Source organism: Xyrauchen texanus, chromosome 9, assembly GCF_025860055.1.
Source record: "Xyrauchen texanus isolate HMW12.3.18 chromosome 9, RBS_HiC_50CHRs, whole genome shotgun sequence".
In the NCBI taxonomy this organism is placed as follows: Eukaryota; Metazoa; Chordata; class Actinopteri; order Cypriniformes; family Catostomidae; genus Xyrauchen; species Xyrauchen texanus.
Genome location: NC_068284.1, coordinates 34,603,210 through 34,624,161, shown reverse-complemented (window position 1 = coordinate 34,624,161; position 20,952 = coordinate 34,603,210). Strand labels below are relative to the sequence as shown.

At 37.9% G+C, this 20,952-nt stretch overlaps 1 protein-coding gene across 1 annotated transcript in view; it reads left to right on the top strand.

Annotated features, from left to right (window-relative positions):
* The window catches only part of LOC127648998 (laminin subunit gamma-1), a 78,453-nt gene extending 72,549 nt beyond the window's left edge, over positions 1-5,904 (top strand). Inside the window, exons 24-28 of the mRNA XM_052133871.1 lie at positions 1,404-1,518; positions 1,646-1,845; positions 1,947-2,105; positions 2,197-2,296; positions 3,187-5,904. Of these exons, the coding sequence (XP_051989831.1) occupies positions 1,404-1,518; positions 1,646-1,845; positions 1,947-2,105; positions 2,197-2,296; positions 3,187-3,443 (831 nt within the window). The 3' untranslated portion in view covers positions 3,444-5,904. The remainder of the gene's footprint in view (positions 1-1,403; positions 1,519-1,645; positions 1,846-1,946; positions 2,106-2,196; positions 2,297-3,186) is intronic.
* The last annotated feature ends 15,048 nt before the right edge of the window (positions 5,905-20,952 follow it).

The following is a 20,952-nucleotide window of genomic DNA, read 5'->3' as shown; positions in this document are numbered from 1 at the left end:
ACTCTAATCTTTTGACTCAAACAGGTTTTGATGTAAAAACTTAATTAGGTTTCTTACCAGGTGTAGTTTTGTTGCCGTTTCTCACCAAGACAAACTCTGCTGTGGTCGGCATCATGCTGTCTTGTCACATGACTCTGTGGGTTGAAACTTTACCCCTTTACTGACAGCACAGGGTCTCCTGAACTGAGATGAGTCGGTTTAAATGAATTGAAATTATGCGTGAATAAAGCAAAGCCAAAATACAATGTCCGTGCAGTTGTATGCAAGGTCTCACAAGGTTAATATGATATGAGAAAGTATTTAAACATAGAAAATGTTTTACTTCACCTTAAAACTTTTTATGGTCTCTGTACTACAATTATTCAGCACAGCCATGTGTAAAAGAACTGAAAAAGTAAATGTTTCAATATACATGAGGGTTATCATTTTGTGGTGGTGTTTGGAGTCTTTTTACTTCTTTCTTCAGCTCATGCTCTTTCACATGGTTGGAATGTAAGAATTAACCATGTAGCAAGAGAGCCAGGAGTCACAAATGATAGTGATGAGAGATGAGTGATACTGCTGGTCATAGTCCACAGTCTCATCATAATCTGATTGAGCTAAATGTCATGTTCTTAATGAAAGAACCGAGCCATGAACTCAATCATTGTGCTTATTAAACTCAGCTCAGATTATTAATTTCTTTTTAGCTGCTGAAAGGAATAGTTTGCCCATAAATTAATATTCAGTCATCATTTACTCACGTTCATGTTGTTCTAAACCTGTATGACTTTTTTCTTCTTTGGAACACAACATAAGAGAATTTGAAGAATCTCCAAACTGCTGTTTTCTATACAATAGACAAATACTGCAAATACAGTTTAGCGGTCATTATACAAGCATATTTTACCGTGAAATGCCTCAATTGACCAATCAATGTGAAGTATTACTCTTGTGTAATTGTTTCCCCACAACCTTCTACAAACCTTCCCACATATGCTTTTTCTGAATGTTAGGCCACATCCACACTTATACCTTTTCATTTGAAAACTCTGTTTTCGGATTCCTAACATCATCGTTTTCCAAAGTAGGCAGTACTAGAGAGTGACAATACATTTAGGAGCTAAATGGCTGTTCTTAGTTGCCAAATTACAGAATCGCTTGATTTTAAAAGGTTGTTCAGCAGTACAATGGCATTTAGTGCCGCGTCAAAATAAAAAAATCTACGATTTTGAGGATGTCATAGCATTAAGAGAATAAAGTTGTGCTTTGTGAATAAAATCAAAATTATGAGAATAGATGTGTAGCATTATGAGTATGCTATATTGCGTGAATAAAGTAGAAATATTTAGAGTAAAAAAAAAATCTTTCCCCCCATATTATTTGTCTTACATTTTTTCCTCTTCTATCCCTGTCTATTTCAGACGGCTGATCAGTTGTTGGCACGTGCAGACGCAGCCAAGGCTTTGGCTGAGGAGGCAGCAAAAAAAGGCAGATCTACTTTTCAGGAGGCCCAGGACATTCTGAACAACCTCAGAGGTGAGGGGTCTAAAGTCGCTGCCTAAAATTTCAGATTGTTGAATTAATTAAATTATATCTTATAAATTGATATAATTAGATTTGTTTGAAATATTGAATAATACTACAAATACGTATCTCACTTCAGACTTTGACAAGAGAGTAAACGACAACAAAACCGCTGCCGAGGATGCCATGAAGCGAATCCCGGAAATTAATGCGACAATCAATGAAGCTAATGATAAGACCAGACGGGCCGAGGTGGCTCTTGGAAATGCAGCAGCAGATGCTAAAGAGGCCAAGATGAAGGCAGAGGAAGCTGAGAAAATCGCCAATGATGTGCAGAAGGTACATAATGAGTTGTAATAAAAGACGTTCTGGGGTGTCCTCTCCGGAGTGTATTTCTAAAGCTGGAACTGCATACATGATTCAATGTGCTTGTTCCTCAGGGCTCAGCCAAGACAAAAGCTGATGCAGAAAAAGCTTTTGAGGACACCATGAAACTGGATGGAGAAGTGAACAACATGATGGGCCAGCTGACAGCTGCTGAAAAAGAGCTAGAAAAGAAGAAAGCAGAGGCAGATGCAGACATGATGATGGCAAACATGGTGGGTTATGGCCTCTTTGACCTCGTGTAAAACCTGTTTTAAAATCTCATTGAAGTCTTTGAGTTTTTATTGACAGTTCTCTACTTCACAGGCATCTGACAATGCTAAAGAAGCAGAGGGCAATGCCCGGAAAGCCAAAAATGCTGTCAGGACAGTGCTGACTACAATCAATGAATTATTAAGCCAACTCGGTAAGAACAACATCCAGAGGATTAAGGAATGCACCGATATGGAATTTATGTGCCATTTATAACCGATATTAAATTAGTGGGGATAGCTAATTAATAAAAAAATACTCACTTGACAAAAATAGGTGTCGTTTAAAAGCTCAGAATCTGGACTCGACATTGCACAAATGTGATCTGGCCAACTCTGAACTACTGCTTATTAATTGGCTGACAGACTGAAAAAACAGTTAGATGTGACGTTCCTTCAACTGTTCTTGAACGTTCCAAATGCTAAACGTCGATGCAGAAGAAACACGACTAAATACTCAGTTTTTTTTCTCAGTTTTTTTTTTCTCTTTTTACCAGTGTCACTAGTCCATTTTAATCCTGATTTCACAGCACGATTGTAGAAAAAGAAACTTGAACCCCGAGCCCTGAGCGGTACAGAACGGCAGCGTTCTGCAATGAGAACCGGTCAGCTCGATAGTGGAAAAGCAGCTAATGTGTTGTTCAAGATACACAATGTTTTATTGTAATTAGTGTTTTTTGTTGTTGTTGTTGTTGTTTTATAAGAAGGATCTCTATTAGTCTGTGTAAAAGCCTTTTGCAAGAATCTTCAAGAAAAAGAAATTATCTCTTTTTATTAAATGCATTAATTATTTCCAAATACATCTTTCTTTATACGACTAAAAGATTCGTTCAAGGAATTAAGAACTAGATTTGTTAGGTGGAATCAAGTTGGAACCAGAAACGTAAAATGTTTCATGATTCCTATCCATACTGACGTGAGTCTGTTTTTGGTTTTATGTACACAAAACAGGGGTTGTGATACCACTCTGGTCACTGACAAAAATCACAAAATTTTCAGCCATTGGTGAATATTGGTTTAAAAACTCCAACTTGTCCTCTTCCAGGCAACATCGATAAGGTGGATCTGAGCAAGCTGAATCAGATCGATAATGCTCTAAAAGATGCCAAGGAGAAGATGGCAGGAAGTGAGCTGGACAGGAAGCTGAAGGAGCTGAATGACATAGCCAAGAGCCAGGAGGACATGATCACTGACTATGATCGTCAGATCCGAGAGATTCGAGCAGACATCGCTAACCTCAACGACATCAAGAACACACTGCCAGAAGGCTGCTTCAACACTCCGTCTTTAGAGCGGCCTTAACTTTCATGCTACAACGCTACTTCTGCCTTACGCTCTACTCCCTTGTCCATGCCGTGGACCTCTACCATGTCCGACACATGGTCAAGAAGCCACCCTCAACCAAAACAGGCTTCGTTTTGTTTCATATCCTTTTTACCTTGTTTTTTTTTTTTGTTACTTTTATTACGTTTGTTGTCTGTATTCATACAAGACACTATTTTTTTCAATCCAAATTTTTCCTACAAGACGACGAAAGCAGCTTTTAAATTTCAATGTGCAGAAATGCTACAACGTGAAGAACTCAAAGTAATGGCGCTCACCATCTGTGTGTGTGTGTGTGTGTGTGTGTGTGTGTGTGTGTGTGTGTGTGTGTGTGTGTGTGTGTTCGGGTGGTTTACAAGGACTATTTTTAAGGTTACAAACTGGTAACTACAAGGGTATTATGCTATAAATGTGGTTTATGAGGACATTTCTAGTGCTCCTATAATTTAAATTGCTTAAAAAACATACAAAATTATGTTTTATTGAAAATGTAAAGTGTTTTGTGAGGTTTAGGGGTAGGGTTAGGGGATAGAATCTATAGTTCTTACAGTATAAAAATGTCTATGTAGAGTCATCATAAGTGTGCGTGTGTGTGTGTGCGTGTGTGTGCGTGTGTGTGTGTGTGTGTGTGTGTGCGTGTGTGTGTGTGCGTGTGTGTGTGTGTGTGTGTGTGTGTTACAGCAAGCTGCAAGAGATTATGTGTACCTCTTGAGTTTAACGTAAATCCACATGACTGCACCACCTCAAACCTTCCTGGTCTTTACATCAGATTTAAGGGAAGGCCATCATGTGCTTGTTTTTAGCCAGAATTAAATAAACACCGAAGCCAACCATAAGGTGAGACTTCAGGATTTTGTGTTTGTTTGGGGAAGTTTGCTAGTATATATCATAATCTATAACACTTTGGTCGCCTATTACTACTCAATCAAAGCTAACAGTGAAGGAATCTTAATTTGTTCATAATGCGCATTTACTTTCTCAGTACCCCATCCTAGATCTGGTACTGACCCTGTCATATATACACATATATATATATATATATATATATATATATATATATATATATATATATATATATATATATACACACACACACACACATACATTATTCAGATTAAGTGTACATAAATTCAGTACTGAAAGTTGATTTCACATGGGTTCATACATTTCAAAGACCCATCATGGTTGCAATACATTTCATGTTTTTATTTGTTTAAACACTACAATTTCATGTTTAGATGTGTTTTTATTTTATTTTTAAAAGGCTGCTGCTTACTACAGGTGTACTGCAAATCACATTAACAAGCAAAATTCAACCCTATGCAACTTTGTACATTTGCGTAGCAAGACCTTTTCTGATACACTGGTGCTAATAATTATTTCAAATGTTCAATTTTTGTGTGAATGTTTTTTGTTTTTTAATTATTATTATTATAATATAGAGAACTGTTATTTGTGTAAATATGCTTAAATGATTCAGGAATGGCTGATTTGAAACTAAGACCCAACCAGCCACTTCATCAGTTCATTTATAAAAAAAAAAACTAAACATCAGCCAAAACTTTCACATAATATATATAAATCTACATAATATGTTCTGTGATATATGTGCTTGCCTGTATACATGGCTCAGTGTTGCATCATAACTCAATCATTTATTTTACTTGTGGTTTATTTTCAGCAGACATTGATGCATAATGAGAACCCTCTTTATTGACAGTTAACTTGCACACCCCAAAACATGTCTGAACATACACCATATGTCTCTAATATTTTGTATTTATCTGAATGATTTGCTTTATGTGAGACAGTAATCAAATGTTGCTAGTTAATCATTGTGAGTTTCTTTTGCCTAAATGTATGGACATAATCCATGTCACAATTTTCTAAACGTGTTCTGCTTATGGACATCACATCATAACTTAGAAGAAACTCAACGCTGATGTCCTTTGATTTAAGAAGCATAGTGAAATTTTTACATTTCACTGTTTCTTTCTTACCATATCCGTATTTTCTTAAGTTATGGTCTTATTTAGACCATTTTTTTGCGGTTCCTCAGCCAACATGTGAAATGTCCAACTGAGAGATTAAAATATGGAATGTGCCACTTAAACAGTAGACAAATAGGCCTCTGCCCTCTCTCTACAACAGTGTGGACATAAGTGCAACCAACACATACTCATTTATGTATAAAACAGTATTTTTAATTTATAATGTATCAAGTATTTGTGATCTCTTGTTCTTTAGTAAGAGTATGTTTGATGCACAGTTTTTATGTGGTCCTTTGGTTCTAGAGAGTGTAACAGATTTTAAAGAGACCCCATCCCACTTTTATCCAGGCATTTTACAAACACACCCCAAAGGACCGACACACCTCTGCTTGTTACCCATTTGCCTGTAAATCCAATCATAACATTTGAATAATAAACAGTGGTTATTACAGGACTCACCAATTGTGTGGTTTTTTTCTTTTCTATAATTGTGCAAGTCATAGTAATTTTTATTTGTATAGCGCTTTAAACTACACAGCTTTCACTCCCCAATTTCAAAGCAGCTTTACAGACAATTATGTCCTCATTGAGTAGTTACAATTAAAATTGTTTTATTGAAAATCATGTTTTAAAAATGATTTGTCTTTTGGCCACAAGTGAGCAGGCCAAAGTGCAAGGAATCCAAAATTCCATAAGATTTAAGTTAAAATTTAAATCTTATGGGTTTAAATCACCAATCTGAACCCAGTTTTTTTATGTTTATCCCCCAAATGTATGACCGCCCCATCACCCAAAATACAGAGTCTGGGGCAAAGTACCATTTGAGTGCCCATAACGTCACACATACAACTCTAAACCTTCAACCAAAATTCTTGGATCTTAACACACCCCAAAAAAACATGGATTAAGTCTCCATTTTCTGATTGGTATAGCCAGCTGGTGGGTGTGTTTTAAGACCAAGCATATACAATCTAGATGGGGTCCAACAGAATCTATGTGATATCTTGAATTGCACATGGTGTACCCTTGACTATCGAGATGCAGACTTGACATTCTTTAGAATCCTACCCCATACTTCCTCCAATACCAAGTTTAAATCTTTCTCCCATAAAGGTCTGTCCCCAAGACTCTGAATTAACATACACTGATGCCTCATGTCCTTTTCCAAAAGCAGTAATCACCTCTCTTAGAGTATCTGCCGCTTTAGGGGGGGATGCTTCTCCCCAAAATAGCACCGAGCATGTGGCATAGCTGTAAATACGTATAGAACTGAGATCTGGGAATCTCAAAGCATTGAACCAAATTGACAAAAGATCTCAACTCTCCACTCTCATATAGGTCACTGAGTGTAGTAACCCCCCTCGCAATCCACTCTGACCAGCAGAAAAGGGATCTTTCAATACATAAATTAGGGTTTAGCCATATGTTCAAGGCAACATTTAAATAAATGTCTGAATTAAACACTTTTTGCGTGCAAATGCGAAATTACAGACTTAACTACTCCGGTTAGTTTAATAGAAAGGCTTTGTAATGGCAAAATAGGGGCAATAACTTCTTGTTCAAAACAAAACCAGGGAGGGGCTCTCTCAGGTGGAAGCGACCAATGATCCCAGACATTCGTTTGCAATGCACAGGGGTGCCATGCAAAGGAAAATGCATAATAATACAACAAAATCTTGGGTAGGCCTAGCCAACCTTTGTCAATCAACCTATGTAACTTTTTGAAATGTAATCTGGGATACCATTCCAGCAAGCAGACAAGTAAATCACAGTCTCTAGTTTGAGAAACTGACTTCTCACAGGTCCTAAACTAGCAGCTTCTAAATGCCAAAGACCTGCATTGCTGCAAGAGAATTCTTGGACAAACAGAACATTTTAAGAAAACAACATTTATTTAAATAGAAATAGCCATTTGTAACATTATATATGTCTCTAAACTACATAATTTGCATTGTGACTGAAACAAATTCCTATAGAAACAAATTCCTATTTAGGTTTATTCTCATTCACGTATGTCCAAGTATTTTGGCTATTATGTTAACATACTGTACAAAAAACTATAATGCAGTATCATAGCAGTATCCTCTATGATATTGTATAAATTATCCAGATATGGAATGAGATTACTAAGCAAACTGTTATCAACTCATACATGCCAACTGAATAAAATAAGGCAAAAAGAAACATTTCACACAGTGTTTAGTGAGAAATATGATTGATTCAAACATTAAAAGAGGTTGTTCTGTATATGTATTATTGTTTTACATTTGTAATAAAATATTAATGAACAATATGGTTATTTAACATATTGATATATTATTAAGTCAATTGTAGCATTTGGTTACATTATGTTTTGTGATTTCTCATACCTTCTTTATTTAACATCCATCCCTTGTGCACTTTTGGCCTCTGTGAGGCTTTTCAGACAGATAAACAGCAGCAGGGCAGGGAAGTACAGTACAGGACCGTGAGCAAGAGTGTTACCCACTATGACTGTTTATTTTTGAACAAGAGGGACGAACTGTTACGGAATATAATGCAGGAGAACAATGTTGAACTGATGCAGATTGATAGAATTGGAGAGCCCATCTGTGCGTTCAATGGTGCGAGGACCCAGACTGCGGGAAAAAAACTATTTTCTGTGAAAAGTCAAAAGAAGATCGCAATGTATGTAATTGTAACTATATCAAATATTTTTAATAAAACATGCAAACTCCTTGTGTGGGCACTTTTGCCCCATTATTTTGCATTTACGAGATATTTTTATGATTTTTATAATTTCCAACACTATTGGCTCTGTATCTTTCTAAGGTATTTAAAAAGTTTGTTTTAGACATACAGTAATAAACAAGTAAACAAAGATATCCCCACATATACACTGGTGGCCAAAGGTTTGGAATAATATACAGATTTTGCTCTTATGGAAAGAAATTGATACTTTTATTCACCAAAGTGACATTCAACTGATCACAATATATAGTCAGGACATTAATAGCATGAGAAATTACTATTACAATTTCAAAACAAATTTCAGAACTTAAACTACTTCAAAGTGTTATCTTTAAAAAAATCTTCCATGTGCAGCAATGACAGCTTTGCAGATCCATGGTATTCTAACTGTCAGTTTGTCCAGATACTCAGGTGACATTTCACCCAACACTTCCTGTAGCACTTACCATAGATGTGGCTGTCTTGTCGGGCACTTCTCACGCACCTCACAGTCTAGCTGATCCAACAAATCTCAATGGAGTTAAGATCCATAACACTCTTTTCCAATTATCTGTTGTCCATTGTCTGTGTTTCTTTGCCCACTCTCTAACCTTTTCTTTTTGTTTTTCTGGTTCAAAAGTGGCTTTTTCTATGTAATTCTTCCCATAAGGCCTGCCCCCCTGAGTCTTTTCTTTACTGTTGTACATGAAACTGGCTTTGAGTGGGTAGAATTCAATGAAGCTGTCAACTGTGGCAATTTCAAGCATTGTATAGCTGTCATTCCTTAAAACAATGATTGACTGATGAGCTTCTAGAGAAAGCTGTTCCATTTTTGACCTAATATTGACCTTAACACATGCCAGTCTATTGCATACTGTGGCAACTCAAAAACAACAACAAAAAAGACAATGTTAAGCTTAATTTAATGAACCAAATAGCTTTCAACTGTGTTTGTTATAATGGCAAGTGATTTTCTAGCACCAAATTTGTAATTTAGCATGATTACTCAAGGATAAGGTGTTGGAGTGATGACTGCTGGATATGGGGCCTTTTTTTTAAAAAAAACCAAAAAAAACAGTAATTAGCAATCAGTAGCAGTTTCCTTCCGAAACAGCAAAATCTGTACATTATTCCAAACTGTTGGCTGCCAGTGTATGTCAAACTACGTCATGCTAATGTTCGACACAGTTAAAACATTGCAAAACAAGTGAAGTTTGATCAATACCTGAATGAACGGCTCCTTTCCAGAATAAAATTAAATATGCAGAAAATCATATTATTAAATTTCTTGTATAGGGACAGGGCAGAAAGTCTTGGAGAAGCTACTGTAGAGATGGGAGGACAACGGCGTCAGTTTATGAGAGCTGCTGTGCTCATGGGGCTGTGCCCAGCGGGCTTCCGTCGTGCCGCACACAATGTGTTTTAGTTTATAAATTGGGTGTAAATCGGTTGTTTAATCACGATACGATCTTATATTGATTCACTTGGCCTGTGATCCAATATTTGCCGATACTTCAAAGTCTGCTGCAATACGATTTCAATTTGATTCAGATGGTTGAGCAGGTTGGCCACTAATTGCAAGGTTGGCAGTTCGATTCCTTGCCCACATGACTGTGCATGTCAAAGTGTCCTTGGGCAAGACACTGAACACCAAGTTACTCCCAATGGTCAGCTAGCGCCTTGCATGGAAGCTCTGCCATCATTCAGAGTTTGCATTTTAAGGGGCACCCGGTTGATGTGCTTGCACTGATCCTATCAGTGGTCTGGAGCTCGTGTTTCGCGGAAAGCTCGGTTGACCCACGTGCATGGATAGCAGAGCAAAATTTGAATTCACGGACCCTGCGCAAATCCTTGTCCCACATGAAAAGCTAAGCATTTTTAGCGCTCATAAAGTGAAATTAATGTAATACGGTTGCTTCATCACCTGACAGAAATGCGTACGGATGTGGCTGACATGAGAGTATTAAAATAAAGGTGCATTTAAAAAAAATGTGTTGTATCGATAACATTAGATTGTTGTTTATTGGATTGATGCATCGATCCACATCGATGGATAGTTACACCCTTATTTATAAACAGATTTAGCACTTCTTCCCAAAAATTATGAAATAATATGTATTTTTTTTGTACTTTAATTGTGGTGAAAAATGTTTGTGAAGTTGAATACTCAACTCAAGAACAAGTAAAAGTACTATTATTTATTTATACTTAAAAAAAGTTGAGAAATTTGAAGAATTTACTCAAGTACTGTAATGAGAATAGTTGTAATTTGTTACTTTCCACCTCTGGTATTAATGTATTCCATTTTAAAAAAGTGTAGGGTATCCTATGACCAAGATGATGCAAGCAGAGGTCAGTGAGGTGTGTTGTCTGGCTGGAAGCAGTTAATTTCCTGTAAAGTCCATCACAAGTCTGAGGTGCAGTTGGAGTTGGCAGCAGTTCATCCTCGGTGAAGTCCATTGTAATAGATTGAAGTGATGCAGAGAGTTATCACTGAAGTGCCCTTGCTGTCTGGTTGGCACAGGCTACAGTTAGTAGTCATCCCTAAGTGACACATAATGTTGGGAGTCAAACATCAGGCTGGACCGGAGCTGGATCTTGCAGGCTCTGGTAACCTTGGGATATGCATCCCTAGGATAAGACTGGGAAACAAATAGAATAATCTTAGCATTGATGCAATTCACTTTAAAGCAGAGTTATAGAATATGAGAAGTGTTTCCAGTTCCGGCAGACCTGACTAATGCTTCATAACTAAAGTTTGAGGGATAAATAAGGTGTATACCTGGCTTAAGAGATGAGTCTAGACTTAAACTGAGAGAGTGTATCTAAGTCCTGAACAGTGTTAGGAAGGCTATACCATAGCTTAAGAGCCAAATAGGAAAAGGATTAACCTCCTTTTGTGGATTTTGATAGTACAGGCACTATCAACAGGCCAGCATTTTATAAGGTCACTTAAGTACAGAGGAGCTAGACCATTTAAAGCTTTGTAAGTACTTAGCAAAATTTTGACAGAAAATCTGAAAAATCTCTAAGAAAGTCTGTATAGGGCCCTGGGGTATACAATAGCAAGAGGTAAAGACAAGAGAGATTTGTTTTACTTATATTGGACAAAACAATTCAACTTTTATTGTGACCTTTGAGTAACACCAAGAACATCAGTGTAAAGTATAGCAAACCCACTTTAGGTGACCCTTTAGACGAGGCTCTTGTTTATAACAATTACCTGGGGGAGTAGACTAACTCCAATTTAAGCCAGGTTTCTGTCAAACAGAAATTTTCTTTAAAATTACTAATTAAAGTAATTTTCAACTAAATTACTTTAATTGTTTTTTGTTTTGTAGTTCGGGGTCTACCTATAAAGTCTCTATATGATATCTAGGTGACAGTCTCTACGTGTTGTAGTTTATATGAACTGTGTGACGTCTCAATGCAGCTAACACCTGGGAGCTGGTGAGTCAAACACTAACACTAATTAGACTAATGGCCAAATTACTAGAAAGGAGTGTGGCAGCTTCCCTGGAGGGATGGAGTCCATCTCACTTTAGCAGGTCAGGTCTACCCCAAAAATGTATCCAATTTTCTGTAAATCCTATGCTATTCTCTGGACACCACTCAGATGTCCAGCCATTAAGTGACAATAATCTACTATGTATTTTGTCACCACGATAAGCAGAGAGGGGGCCAGAACATTTTACCGTGTCTGGCATCCTTTTTGGAAGTTCACATACCTCTTTAATGTTATCTATAGTGAACTCTGACTGGCCGATGTGAATAACATTTAGCTTGCACTTTTAAATTTGCTCTGATGTCAGGTGCTCTCACCCCAGGACACTTTGGATAATGGTGGCAAGAGTCTCTATTTCCATGTTACTTAAAATAGAATCCCTATAACCAGGGGATTTTAAACAGGATTCCTGTTTGTGGTCACTGAGCAGCAGATTGATGCAATAATATGTGTAAATATTGTATGTAATAATTGATACATGCAGAAGAATCACAATAAATCTTAATAAACAAGCAATTTGGAGAAACATAAAAAGTGTATGCACTGATTAAAGTGCAACAAATCGGAATAGAATGTAAAGTGCAGTAAGTGATGTAATTGATTGATTATATAATCAGAACATGAATTGACTAATGATTTTAATGAGACATTGTTTGATGTGCATAGTCAAGGGTTGAATTAGGGGGCCTGGTGGGTCCCGGACCACCCATAAGAGTTCAGGGACCCCTCATTTATGTGCTTTGTTGAATTAAAAAAGAATAAATTAACATTGATTTTCTGTCAGAAAAATCTAAACATGCCGAAGTGTGCCACACACAGTTTTGTGAAGCTTTTGAAAATGGGACTGGCCAACATAGTCTCAAGACAGATCTTAATAATTAAAACGAGATGGTGAAATCATAAGATATCCAAGTTGTATGAGCCAAGTTGTACGAAAAGATACAAATTTGTACTAACAAAATAACAAACAGAATTTCAAATCGATACAATACTGGCATAAAATTTGAGCTAGGCTCATATCCAACATTTTATTTAGCTTTAGGTATTGGGTAAGGGGTTCGATTTTATGGATAGGTTTAGGGATAGGGGTTAAACTAGGAAAAATAATAATAACATTATTCGTTGGTTCATTTATTTTTCTCTATGGGAGAACATTTCATATGTTTTGGTATGATCCAACTCGTACAATTTCTTATGATTTCGACATCTCGTACTATTATTTCAACTTGTCATGAGATCGGGTTGGTCTGACACTGCGGATCCTTGTCTTCTTCGCACAATAAGACGGAAGTTAGATTTCTTTAAGGTGTTATATACGGTGCTAATAAGTTGCGTTTATAACATTCTTGCTGGTATTTTTAAGTAACATTAACAGTAGTATTTAGTGCATGATTTGACTCAAGTGCTATGGAAAGAATCACAACTTTTTACTGTAGATCAAGTTTATCAAGTCAGTGACATCACTTATTAAAATGGGAAACTGAAATGTCCATTAAACTTTTTTAAAATAAAATGTTTTAATTGTTGTGGGCCCCACTGGACCTGTGGGCTCCTTGAATTGTTCTCAACTTTCACACCACTAGCTATGGCCCTGTCCAATGGCATAGAGTTGGGATTTGTTTTCTTGGTTTATTAAAAAAATGACAAAGTACAGGGGTTTGTAGTAGATTTTGACACAGTTCGAAAATGTTGTACGGTCTATTCAAAGTCTATTCTATTTCGTTATATCATAAATTTGGTGCTGTAAGAGTACTGTGTATGTGATTTCCTTTATCTGTATGGGGTTGCCATACAGGAAATGACACAGAGTTGAAGTCATTATCAAATCTTGTTGGTCAGTGTGTAATAGGCAGGTTCACTCATTAGGCACAAAATCAGCAGTGTTAGCAATACCATTCCTCACTACATTTAGTAAGACTAGCTGTGACTCAGCAGCTCTCATCATATGCAGTTGCACATCATATGAGTGACTGGTCGAACTAAATTAAATTAGCCATTTAGATGTGTTTCTGTTCTCCATGAGCCTGAAAGTGCAAAATATGAACACATAATGAAAACCTTTGTGCCAGTTTTGTCCTTGGCTGACTGTACGCTACTTTATATCCCCAAAAGTAATTTACATCTTTGAAATAATGGGTTCTCTTATTAATATACTGGCAGTCATGTCTAGTTAAAAAAGGCATAAAGAGGTCTTTTCTAAAATTCACACAAAGGCTAATGACTAGATTGAAGGGAACTAGCATGTACTTTGTGAAAACAGACGAGTCGGATTTTTGAATCAGTGGAATCCAATCCGTTATTGGTTGTTTATGGTAACATTGTATCCCTGTTACAAAATTGAGTTGAGAAAAATATACTTGCCCATAAAAGTTTTTGGACACTTAAGTCACTGGAAAATGTATACATTTCATCGCATAGATATCAAAACATCAAACTAAATGCTTTTGCAGTTACTTTCAACCAACTTGTATTTTTATTGATAGCTATTTTTAGTGGATTTATGAATTATAGATTATAAGACTGAATATATTATGATCAGCATGCCCATTGCTTTATAATTTAAAACCCAACAAACATATAATTGTGAAATACATTGAAAAGTGTGTTTGTGCTATCTTTCTTGAAAATATGTGCCACTTGGTTTGATATTTTGTTGTCAAATGCATTCATAAATGTGGGTTAAGAGTCCAAATAAGCTGTTCTCTCAAATTAATCAATAAGAAACCTATGGAAAACATAAAGTACAAATACTGAGCTTCCTCTTTTTCTTCTACTTTTTCCAACAGTCTCTCATGGTGTCTTTATCCATTCCTGTCACAGTATGTGTTTAAGGGTGTGGTGTTGGCAAACTCCTGTAAGAGGTAAACAGGGTGTGATTCGCATTACACCATGCCAATCTTTGCAGCCTGGGGGAAAGTTTATGTGCATGTTTACCTGGAGAGGTTTGGGTGGGGCTCAGTATGTCTGTGTTTGGAACAAGGTGTGGAAGATAAAGATGTGTGGTGGTAGATATTTGGGTGTGTTTTGGAAATTTGGATCTGAGACACCTCTGACTCAGGCCAGTGTCTTTCCTTACCTATCTGAGAGTTTGTGACAAGGTGTAGCTGATTTTACACATTAGAAAATGTACTGCCCTGAGGCCTTGGATTGAGTGGGATACATATGTGTACTGTGCGATGTGTCTATTCTAGTGCATGTTGTATGTATGGCTGGGTATCGATTCCGATTTCCAGATTTGATTCCATTTAGATTTATTTGCATATATTTTAGTTATAATTTCCATTTTAGATACTTAGATATCTAAAAGATACTTAGATATGAAAGACATTCTGTCACAGCTAATGCTATAAATTGTACAGGAACCTTATAACTTTGTAAATTTATAAAATATACATTTAAAAAATAAATAACAGAGCATAAAACTGCCGTTCAATTGCAATATACACTCACTGACCACTTCATTAGGAACACCTGTACACCTACTTATTCATGCGATTTTCTAATCAACCAATCGTGTGGCAGCAGTGCAATGCATAAAATCATGCAGATACAGGTCAGGAGTTAATGTTCAAATCAACCATCAGATTGTCTAAAAAATATTGATATCAGTGATATCGACCGTGGCATGATAGTTGTTTCCAGACCGCTGGTTTGACTATTTCTGTAACTGCTGAACTACTTTTCAAGCACAACAGTCTCTAGGCGTGAAGTCTCCTCACTTGCTATATCTCCGCGGTAACGTGCTCAACAAGCCACATGATAAGATGTGCGGCTTGACGGTCTCAGACGCGGAGGCAGCTGAGATTCGTCCTCTGCAACCCAGATTGAAGCAAGTCATTACGCCACCACGAGGATTTAGAGCACATTGGGAATTCCAAATTCTCCAAATGGGACATAAAGGGAAGAAAATACAAAATAAAAATACAAAAATAAGAAAATGGCTATTATTCTTCACAAACTTTGCTTTTGTGACCAGAACAGTGATATTTTGAAATGTACCTATTTTCCAGAACATTCCAGATAGATTCAGTGCTGAGAAAACTTGGAGTAACTTCTAGAACTTTCCAGTAATATAAATAGTAGTGTAAATACAGGGGCCTTAAGCTCACCAGTTCAGTTTATTTCAGCTGCCTAAGTGGATACATATCTGCATTTTTCTGAGATGGCATCAAGAGGCTGCAAGCATCCGGCAGACGCATTTTGCAACGTCTGCAGCCAAATGATCAAGACAAGAGCGAAAAAGTACTCTGTGGAATCATCTGCTAAAATGTGTGAGGCCTACAAGGCATATTTCGGCATGCCTGTCGAGGATCAAGACAAACCCTGGGCACCTAATTTCACCTGCAAACACTGCAGGAAAACTGTGGAAGGTAAGATGGACAATTGTTGTTGTTAACATTTTTTAAATTGTAAAAGTTTTTAATTTTAAAATGTTTTACAATTTTCAATGTTATTGACAAATATATCATAAATTAAAAATGTTGTAAGAATCTCTTACACATTAGTCATGGGTGAAATACATTTTATAAGATGGTACAGAGGAGAAAAGAGAGACATCCCAAGAATTTGGCAGGGGCCCACTGACAACTCAGGCAACTGCTACTTCTGCATGATGGACCCTTCCATACATCAGACTGGCAAGAATGCACCTGCTATCATGTATCCGGACATGCCTTCATCCATCGCCCCAGTGCCACACTGCCATGAGCTCCCCGTACCCACTCCTCCGGAGAGAGAGCAGCCATCTTTAGAAGAGAGCAGCAAGTCAGAGAGCGAGGAAGATGTTGTAGATCCAGATGACAATTTCAGAGGTGGAGCTGAGGAGAGAAACCCATACTACCCCAACTAATAAGACCTCAACGACTTGATTACTAAGTCCAATGCCAAGCTTTTGACGTCTAGGCTCAAGCAGTGGAACATGTTGGACGAAAGTGTGCAAGTCACAGATCAGAGGAAGCGTCACCAACCTTTTGCCAGCTTCTTCACCTGTCAAGATGTGCTCTGCTTCTGCCACAATGTTACCAGTCTGTTCGAGGCAATCGGAATCGCCTGTAACCAGAATGAGTGGCGCCTCTTCATTGACAGCTCATACAGGAGCCTCAAAGCCATGCTGCTCCATAATGGTAACAAGTACCCGTCTATTTCCCTGGCTCACTCAGTGCACCTCAAAGGGGATTACAATAGCATCAAGACCATGCTGGATGCCTTGAAGTATGATGAGTATGGCTGGGAGGTCACAGGAGACTTCAAAATGGTGGCATACCTGAGGGGTCGCCAAGGCAGTTTTACCAAGTGTCCCTACTATCATTGCCTTTGGGACAGCAGGAACACCATGGTGCACCACCACAGGTGGGACTGGCCACAGCGGACTGAGTTCTCTGTGGGGAGGAACAATGTCAAGAGGGAGCCACTGGTGGACCCCTGGAAGGTGCACATCAAGACTTCTTCCCTAAGCTCACTAGTAAGGAGAAAGCAGCTTGGAACAGCTTTGTCGCAGTGATTCGGGGCTTCATGGGCAATCAAGGCCGAAAACTCTGTACATTTACATACATTACATTTGGCGGACACTTTTCTCCAAAATGACTTATAGTGCCCTTATTACAGGGACAATCCCCCCGGAGCAACCTAGAGTTAAGTGCCTTGCTCAAGGACACAATGGTGGTGGCTGTGGGGATCAAACAGTCAACCTTTTGCTTACCAGTTCTGTGCTTTAGCCCACTATGCCACCACACTGTAGGATGTACCTTAAAGTCCATATCCTTGATGCTCATCTTGATAAATTCTAGGAGAACATGGGAACGTACTCGGAGGAGCAAGGTGAGTGCTTCCACCAGGATATACTGGACTTTGAATGTCGCTACCAAGGACTGTATAACGAGAACATAATGGGAGACTACATTTGGGGGCTGATTCATGAAAGTTATTTACAGTATAATCATAAATCTCGGAAAACTACTCGCTTCTAAATCTACTGTAGTCATTTTTGTATTGCTTTAGTATAAATACATGTTAATTTGGATTCATATGTTGTTTTTTTCTGAATTTATGTGAACGAAAAAACACAAATCCACCCATTTTCTCATTGCAAATAGGTACATTTCAAAATATCACTGTCCTTGTCACAAAAGCAAAGTTGGTGGGGAATTAGGAAATAACATTTACTACCTAGGTACAAAAATTGTGTTACATAGTGATAAACCTTGAAGAAAATGCCCACACTTTTTCACAGAAATAAAAGAGAAACTGCATGACAGTTCCCCTTGTGTCTCAAGTCTTGTGACATTCAAAGTAAATATTTATCAAATTTATCTCCTTGTAGACCTAAAATTTGCTTTACGTGTCCCTAATTTTGGAGTCCAATTCAAGTCAATTGTCTACAAGACCAAGTTGAGTCTCATGTCAATATTTTGCAGCATAAGTGTGACTTAAATCACAGTTTTGGACTGTTTACAATTATAATGTCATTGTAACGAATTGGTGTCATATGACCACATAAAAAGAATATATCTATGACATGGTTCAAAATTATAGTGATTCATTGCCAAATTTAGGTTATCATTGACTGGACATTAAATGTTTTTCCTGAACAAATATTATTAATAAAATTGTGTCAAGAAAGGTGAATGGTTTCAGTTTTGAAAATAAATATTCAGGCCGTCTTCACCTATTCAGTATTCCTTAAGTTCACATTTGTTGCCGCTGATATATTAAATATTTTTCCAGGGTGTTTCCCATTGTTCTTCTTTAGCACCTTGCATGTGTCCAAACTTGAAACAGACAATGCTATCTCATTGTGGATCTGGAATATTTGCGGGCTGAATGATGTGCCTGTAGATGATTGTGTGGTAAAGAAAACTACGCTTTCAGGCTTCTAAGAACTGTTTTAGTTTACTACATTTCTATGTTTTTTTTTTGGTGGTTTGGCCTTCAGTTTGGGTGTGGTTCTTTGGCATGGCTCTTACCATTATGATGTTGTGGTGTAAACTTTTACAACTTCAGTGTCTTCCTTAAAAATGGGTAACACTTTATAATAAAGTTGTATTAGTTTGTTTCATTATTTAACATTAACTAAAAATGAACAATAATGTATAATACTTACAGCACTTACTAAAGGAATATTCCAGTTTTAATACATGTTAAGCTCAATCGACAGCATTTGTGGCATAATGTTGATTACAACAAAAATGTATTTAGATTTGTCCCTTCCTTTCTTTAAAGAAAGATCGACAGTGAGGCATTTACAATGGAAGTGAATGGGCCAATTTAAAAACATTATGTGTGTTATTATGATTTTAATGTGATGAAATCGCTTACAAGCCTATTCTGTGTAAAGTTTTAGCAAATATTACAACTTGACATGATGATGTAATGTCAACAAACCCTAAAATGACTGTAAAAATGACCATTTAAACTATTTTACAGCTCAAATAAGACACACGTTTTAACAGAAGAATGAATGAAAGTTGTTTTATAAAATTACAAGCTTCACATTCTGCCTTTAAACCCTCCAAAAATGGGCCCCATTCATAAGTAAGTGCTTCACTTTCACCTTGGTTTTTGTAAAGATAAGCAGGGATTAGACGAAATACATTTTTCATTGTGCCACAAATGCTTTCGATCAAGCTAAACTCACTTAATATTCCTTTAATCTTGGTTAATTTCAACATACTAACAGGATACAAAGGGGCTAAAGGCATCGTGGGGTATATAATTTTATTTTGTCCCAAAACATTTAAAAACAACAAAAAAATACTACAGCACTTTACTAAACACCTGTTTGTCACTATGCACAGCCAAATTGTTTGTTCAAGGTCATAAAATCAAATGTTTTTTATAAACTGTCCAATAAGTGAAAGGATGGTATTTGGGGTAAAAAATAAAAATAAAAAAAAAGACCCCCTGTTGCAGGGGCTAAAGGCTCCAAGTGGGGAGAATACATTTGTTCAGAAAAATGTTCATAGTGGGCTCACATTGAATGCTCCAGTCACAATGAAGATTAATTTGTAAAATGCCAAATGTGCTTGAAATTAACAGGTAATGATTCACCCATTTCTGAAGTAGTTATTTTCAGTAAGCATTATCTTAATTTGTTACTCAAAAAATCATCTTGCTTCCAGACCAGTCCTGTTTTGTTTATGTCAAGTCTTTAGTCGAGCCATTTAAAGTCTAGTCTAGAAATTCATGGTTATGTATTGTTTTGATTCACATTTTTAGTCAGGGTTTTTGGACATCACTTTTTGGAAATAAACTGCACTTGGGTTCATCACTTTACCATTGTCTCTTCGTCTGCCTGTCATTGCCTGCAGCATCTTTACAGAATACCAGACCGCCCATAATGAACCCAGCAGTTCGGCTCCTGCGCTGAACTACTGCTCTCTGGCCAGCGAGGTTGGCTTTAATGAGGTCGCCCTCAAAGACTGTTTCCATTTTGGATTGAGTGAGCCAGTCACATCTTTGATGCCTGGCAGTCGCAGTCCCCTCAATCTGGCTCAATATATCGACCTCGCCCTGCAGATAATTAGTTCCACGTTCATTGTGGGGGTGGCGGATGCTAAGCCAGAGTTCCATGACATGGCCACCGAGCCAGAGTTTCACGTCATGACTGCCAAGCCATAGTTTCACGTCATGGCCGCCGAGCAAGAGTCCCACATCATGGCTACCTAGCCAAGTCCACAGAGGTTGTTTCCAAGTCTCTGCCCATGTACATGACCATGGAGGTTGTTTCCAAGCCTCTGTCCTTGTTCACGACCACAGAGGTTGTTTCCAAGTCTCTGCCCATGTACACGACCAAGGAGGTAGTTTCCAAGTCTCTGCCCATGTATACAACCATGGAGGTCGTTTCCAAGTCTCTGTCTACGTCCCAGAGTTCATTCCCAAAACTCTGTTCATGTTCAAAACCACTGAGGTCTTTTCCCAGTCATATAGGACTCTTAGTTTTGAGCCTCCCACGGCTCCGCCTTCCACGACTTTGCCCCAAGTCATGGCAGCCACACCAGGGTCAGCTGCAGGCCATGTCACTGCCACGCCAGAGTCAGCTCCAGGCCATGTCACCGCCACGCCTCAGCCTGCTCTCTCCCATGTCTCAGCCGAACCCCAGACTGCTCCATGCCATGTCACAGCCGAACCCAAGACTGCTGCATGCCATGTCACAGCAGAACCTCAGTCTGCTCCATGCCATGTCACACCCGAACCTCAGACTGCTCCATGCCATGTCAAAGCCAAGTCTCAGTCTGCTCCATGTCACAGCCAAGTCCCAAACTGCTCCATGCCTTGTCACAAGCAA